The sequence below is a fragment of the Pinus tabuliformis genome, chromosome 4_1, assembly GCF_031772625.1.
Source record: "Pinus tabuliformis cultivar Carrire ecotype Pingquan chromosome 4_1, CPIR1, whole genome shotgun sequence".
NCBI lineage: Eukaryota > Viridiplantae > Streptophyta > Pinopsida > Pinales > Pinaceae > Pinus > Pinus tabuliformis.
In genome coordinates this window covers 241,491,637-241,498,718 of record NC_142303.1, presented here as the reverse complement: position 1 = coordinate 241,498,718, position 7,082 = coordinate 241,491,637, and the positions used below count along the sequence as shown (strand labels likewise).

At 32.5% G+C, this 7,082-nt stretch overlaps 1 protein-coding gene across 1 annotated transcript; it reads right to left on the bottom strand.

The window, feature by feature from the left end:
• Nucleotides 1–4,589: 4,589 nt before the first annotated feature.
• LOC149175156 (pectinesterase-like) lies at nucleotides 4,590–6,698 on the bottom strand. The gene is made up of 2 exons (XM_089422774.1): nucleotides 5,734–6,698; nucleotides 4,590–5,534 (listed from the first exon to the last, which is right to left on the bottom strand). The coding sequence occupies exons 1-2, from the start codon at nucleotides 6,569–6,571 to the stop codon at nucleotides 4,837–4,839; spliced, it is 1,536 nt and encodes a 511-aa protein (XP_089278900.1). The 5' UTR covers nucleotides 6,572–6,698; the 3' UTR covers nucleotides 4,590–4,836.
• Nucleotides 6,699–7,082: the final 384 nt, after the last annotated feature.

Below are 7,082 nucleotides of genomic sequence, written 5' to 3'. Positions count from 1 at the left end.
TATTTTATCCATGTGGGTATAGTGGTATCTTATTCTCAAGAATGATTATTATATAAAATTAATAATGTGAGTATAAGGAAATGATTAATTATTATTATTATATAATATTAAATAGTAGTATTTTTGTGTTAGATATCATTATAGAGACATTTTATTTTTTAATATCTTTATTATAAGATACTAATAATAATGGAGACTATTTTTTCTTTTTTCCCTTTTTTTCATGTTGAGAAGTAATATCATAGGGAAGAAATTATTAAAAAACAAAAACATTTTTTGATTAATTGGATCATTTTCTCTATCATGTCTAAGAGTTATAGCTATGATTTTCACATATGCTATGATTCTCTCTTTTGGGGAAGAGTGATACCAACATGTTGCGAGGAGAGAGGTTCTCTCTTTTGGGGAAGAGTGATACCAATGTTGCGAGGAGAGAGAGAGAGCGTAGAAAGAATTATAATTTTTTAGACAATGTGAGAGAACCAATAGATACAAACCACATCAAGCATAAGTAGTGTTTTAGTTGCACGGAGAAACATGTGCCACCTTGAATAGAAGAAAAACTCAAAAAACTTATGAGGACTAAATCTAAAAAATAAAATTAGTCATAGGTTCAAATTTTACATAGGTTGTAGGTCCATATCATTTTCCCTGGTGATACACTATGGTGATGCCATACTTGACCGAAAATAAGGACTACTGTGTTTTACTCTTTATTTTGACACAAGAGAAGTTACAAGGTGAAGATACCAAGATCATTACTAAAATTAATAGTCATAGAAAAATGAAAATTTAATAATGAAATTCTTTCAAATTCTGAGATGGGGGTGTAGTTTGAGGAGAATGGCGGCTTGGGGCATTGTTCTCGCCACCTTGAAGAATGAAGCACATTAAATGGTGGGGCTAGAATGGCCACCACAATGCATGCAAACACATGTAAATTTAGTATCACTTGCTATCCATGATGAATGTCAATTATAGAAAAGGAGGGCAGCGACAGGTCTACTTATGTTGCATCCCCACAAGGTAATCAAGTGTTTCCTTTGATAGAGCAATTTTGCCTGCTATTATGGCGATTTTCAGGCCTCTACATGGTGATTGTTTACGATTGATTTAGAGCTTTGGTAGCATGGGAATTTCGAGAGAAGGATTGGTGGACCAAAAACTGGAGGGAAGCTCTTTCATAATCATGCTAATGATATTTATGCTGTAGTTCTTAATGAATCCATGTCAAGCAAGAGGGTCCGGAGGCTAAGGCATGTGCAAACATCATAATTCTGGACTAATTCTAGATGTTGAGGCCCCAAGGGCCACAATGGAGCCCAACAATAAGCATAAGAGGCTTTTGAGACCTTCCATTCGACTACCACCCTAGAAAATCATAGTGTAATCTAGCACCTAGAGACTACGTCAATGAGAGACGAGCACAACAGGGTTTGAAAAAACTAGAGGAAATTGGGTAGTGGATTCTTGATTGTGACCACAACAGGGTTTGAAAAAACTAATATTTCCAGGCATTATCTCTCTGTTGGAAAATGAAAACCTTGTTGGGTAGGGTCCTTACTGAGAGACAAGTCGATAGATACAATGTTTTTGCAAGTCTTAAGGATGTGAAATGAGAACAAAGAAATCAAGGGTTCTATATGAAGAGAATGGATTCTCTTCTATCTCAAACTGAACATCATATCACATGCATTTCCACTACATCTGCTCCTCCAAGATCTAGTGTGAAATATCCATAACTCCTTACTTCTTCTTAATCCTAACCATTAAATGATTTTTGGTAGTTTTTTGTATTTTAATTATGCAGTAGATACTCTAGTTATGTTAAAGTTATTAAAAATCTTGCAATTTTGGACTAATTGTTCTATAGAAAGGTGGTAAAAAATATCTAGTTTCTCGTTAGGTAGATTGATCTCTACAATAAAGCATGTTAATAATGATTAGATAAATGATGTACTGGAAAATTTGATTTTGTGAAATAGCACAATCTAGACTTTGAAAAAACCATTTTTTAAAAATAAAATAAAATTCATATAACCTCAACAAAAATAATGATTAGAAACCCACTCAAACTAAAACTCTTTAATTTAAATGCTTAATAATAATAACCTATCCAATCTTGAAATAGAATCTTTCTAAATTATATGATTTTTTTTATGATTTTTTTATTCTTTATTTAAAGTATAGTAAATAGATCTACATTAGATGTAAAATTACTTATTATTGAACATCATTTCCAATTAAATTCATGATGATAATCCCAATTGAATATTAACGATTTAAGTATTTAATTTTTTTTAAAAAGGCAATGTTTTGGTTTTTTAACTATAAGGTGTTTAATTAAAAAATACCTTATAGTTAAAGATAAATGTAAAACAAATGTTTGGGTTTTTTAACTATTATTATAAAAGGTGTTTAATTTTTAATTATTTTTGTAAAAGGGGTTTAATCACTATGGTGCGTGTTTTTATACAGTGACACAAATCCAATTAAAAATAATGTGAAAACTATGTACAATAGAATTAATTTAAATTATTTTGTATTATATTTTTTTTCCTTAAATTTTAATTATAAATTATATGTAAATTAAATATAATATTAGTAAAATTTGGAAGTAAATTCAAGTTATATAATTTTAATATAAATGAATAAAATTAGAAATATTAAAGCAAGCTATTGCCGTGAAAGTAAACAATGTTACAATTCCTATAGTAATAGTATTTTGATGCGAAATGTAATTTCATATAAATATAAAAAAATAAAACAAGAATGATTATTTTAAATTTTTATAAAATTTTAAATTTTTTATACAAAATTATAATATAAAAATTTTATGATTATTAAAACCAATAATATAAAGAAAATAGGATGTGTAAAAGATAAGATACCAATAATGTAAAGATTAAATAAGGATGATGTAAGAATGTATAGAAATATAATACATAATAATGTAAAGATTAAATAAGGATTAATGAATAAGAAACAATATATAGAATATAAATATATAAAATGAAATTAAAGGGAAAATGATGATGATGATGGTTAATGAGACCAATAATGTATTAGTTTATTTTGATTGATTTTTTTCCTAATAAAGAAGAAACTATAATTTATTGTAAAAGGCTAGGAAGGTCATATTGTAACAAAGGTTGTGAAATTGAAAGGGTATATATAAATTATATATATATATTTTAAGTCAAAAATATTTTTTTATCTTTATTTGAAATAATATAAAGAAGAAAAAAAACATTGTTAAGATAAGAATAAATTTTCATGAACTTCATAATGAGATTGGACATTGGTCAATTCACAAAATATAAAAATATCTGAATTTTGTGACACTTAAAAAGTTAAGGGGAAGAAGGAAAATAAAAATCTTATTTAAATTTAAAAATTCCAAAAATATCTTTTTATCTTTATCTGAAATAATATAAAGAAGAAAATAAACATTGTTAAAATAAAAACAAATTTTCATGAGTTTCATAATAAAATTGGACATTGGTCAATTCATAAAATACAAAAATCTATAAATTTTGTGAGAAGATAAAAAAGAAAAAAATTAACTTTGTCCAACTTATGCTCAAACTTAATCTAAAATTTTAAAACTTTGCTTCAATCAAAATTGCTATCACAATCATAGTGGATGAGAGTTGCTATCACAATCACAATACATTACCAAGCTATTTATTATACTTCCCCCTTGCAGGATATGAAGCATTCAGCTTTTCATTGACTTGCTATTAGTTTTTATTTGACTAAAAAAATTTAAAATCTCTCCAAAGTTTAACATTATGAAATTAAAATTATTATTTCTAAATACAATTTATTTCAAATATGATTGGTTAAAATCTCTCCCCTCTTATTATATAATGATGGAAAGAATTGATTTTTGTGCACTCTATTATTAATTACTATGTACTATATCACTAATTATTACGTACAATAAATATAAATAAATTGAAAAATAGCATTATATATTAACTACTATATACCATAAAGATAAATGGTTTGTAATTAAATTTAAAAATTCAATTTTCTCATTGATGTAAAGTATTGAATAGACAATTTTTATAGGTTTTATTTTTGAATTTAAAAAAAATAATTTAGAAAATATAAATTATAAAAAAAAATGTAAAAATAACATGTGTACAATTTGTACAACTCTCATTATATCAATCTATACTATAATGATATGACATGTGCACTATAATATGAGCAGTATATAAAAACTTGCTATTATTCAATATTAAATAAATAATTGTTAACTTGTTATCATTCTCTTCAATCTCAATTTTATTTACTAAATTTTTTTTTAATTATATTAAAAATTAATAAAAAAAGTGAAAAAAATATTCATATAACTTATTTTACAGTTTTTTATTATTAATTCAAGTACCTCCAACACATCATAACATTACAATATACACATCATGACATTAAAATATTTTACATCATGAAATTAAAATATTTTATATCATAACATTAAAATATTTTATGGTAAGAAACAGGAAACCCTAACTATATCATAACATTAAAATATTTTATGGTAAGAAACAGGAAACCCTAACTATACAGTCTGGTTAACTATACAGTCCGGTTGAAGTTCAATATGATTTTATTTTACCATTACTGCATAGAGAACATGGATACACCACAAAAACGATAGAAAGCAAAATACAGACACTACAGACACATTACTCCATAGAGAACATGGATACACTACAAAAACGATAGAAAGCGAAATACAGACACTACAGACACAGACGATCTTCTTCAAAAGTTGAAAGCGAACTACAGACACAGACGAACTTCTTCAAAAGTTGGGCGACGTCGCTAATTTATCAATCCGTCGACGTAGTCGATGCCAGTGGACTGCAACCAGGAATTTCCTTGTATGAATTCTCCCACTGTAAATTTGGTCGCCTCTTCAGAACTTTTGATCACCCGATACCCAGGCCATTTCACACGGTTTCCAGTAGCGGAGCCTGGCCCTGTATTCATATATTCTCTATAATACAAAGTTTTCAAAGCAAAAGCTCCATCCCATTCCAGCCAGCACGCAGGCTGAATGACCCCATCTATGTACGATTGCATGTAAACCGTTCGGGAATATTCTTTCCACGGCCTCCCCAGATAAGTTGGGAACGAGCTTTTCACCGGAACAAGGTCGGCATGGGGAGTGATCTTGCAGTTGTTGATGGAAGTTCCTGTGTTTCGGTTCGGATCAGTTCTGCCCTGTGCTGTGATGGCATTTTTCTGATTTGCAGCGGGTTTCCTGGGCACCAGAGTGTAGCTCTGAAACACCACTGCGGCATTCCCAAATATGAAATCTACAGTGCCCAAAATGTTACACTCCCTGTAGAACTGGCGAAGAGAATGCGCGTACAATGTGTCTTGGTACGCTGCAATCTTGCAGCGATATAACACTGATTGATCTGATCCTACTCGAAGAGCCACAGCCTGATGTTTGTCTGGGCCTGCGGTGTTGACGAACGCCATGTCTTGTGCCATAAACCCCTTCCCTACAGCAGCTGCATTCAAACATTTTAAGATGATTAGCTTTTGAAGGACTCAAGTAGTTAAACATAGTTGCATCATTTTCTAAAAAGGGAAAGTTCTCATCTGGAAGGAGTGATGAATTCTCTGGAATGTGAGGATTTGTGGATTTTCTGAGATTAAGATCCATAAAACTGAACTTATAAAGGAATTAGAAGTGGGTTAGTGATTTACCGAATGTGGCTGACTTGAAAGTGGTGGATCCGTCTATCACATTTCTGCTCCCTGTGACGATTGTGGCCTCCATGCCTTCTCCAATCAACATGATATTAGTCTTCGTTTTACCCACCTCCACGTTCTCCTTGTACGTTCCCTTCTTCACCTTGATCACATATCTCTTACCACTTTTCTCTGGGGCCGCAGCTATGGCTTGTGAAATTGTTTTGAAATTTCCAGAGCCATCCTTAGCCACGATCACGTTCGGCACTACGTTGTTTGGAGAGGATAGTAGGAGCCTCCGATCTCCTGCAGATAGCCATGAAGGAAAATCATCCTTGATAGAATCGGACGGGAGGCGTAGGTCGGGAGATGGATTGGGCATTACTGAGTCCTGCGCCAGCTTTGCTATTGCCAGAGAATTACTAACGAGCTTCTTCAAGTTTTGCACGCTGCTCTCAACCAGGACTCTAGCCACGCTCTTTGGGTAATCTGAAATTCCGTCCAAGCAAGTGTCCTGGTTGGTAATTGAGGCACTGAGCCACGTCTGTAAATCGCAGGCCTGCTCACGCGTGAATGCCTTTAGATCATGGCGTTTCAAAAGTGATATAGAGCTATCAATATGATCCCTTGTAATATCCATGAGCTCCATGCAATCTTGGAGAGCACTGGTTTGCTGAACGAATCTAAGAACGAGGGCGGAAGCTTTGTTCGCCTCCTCCATGGCCACCATTAGAGCAACGTGAAGAAACTTGTTGAGTTGTGCAGCACTAGACGATCCTAGACGAGGCCAGAGAGAGTTATAGCAGAGCTCTGGATAGAGAGTTTTGCTACAAACGGCTTCAACGCTCTCCATTGGGTCTTGTAATTCTATAAAGGATACATCTTCAGCATGAATCAGAGGAAGCCACAGGGCTCCGCAGATTGTGATCACCACGACCACTAGGGAAGCCCCATGGAGTATAATGGCCCTTTTCCTACACTGTCTTTCCTTCCATCGCTTTGAAAAGGACTCAAACGCAGAGATTAGGGATGGGTAATCTTGCTGTTATCTGCACTCCATGTATTGGCCTTTTATAATGAGTTTTCCGACCTGATTCCTTTTAACGATTTACAGCGACAATTTTAGGTGAATATTTTCCACCACACGGTAAATCTTATCCTCAAATTCGAAGTGGATTGGCCTAATGGTCACATCAAGACTTGGAATTTCAGTCACATGGTTCTCTATTGCTTTCGTCATCATTTCAGTGGTGGTGTCGGCAGAATTTGAGGGTGGGTTACCCACAGGAATTTCGCTGAAATGGCTAAGGGCGAGGATTTTAGGGTAGTTTATGTGCAGGATTTCAATGAATCGTCTAAGGGCC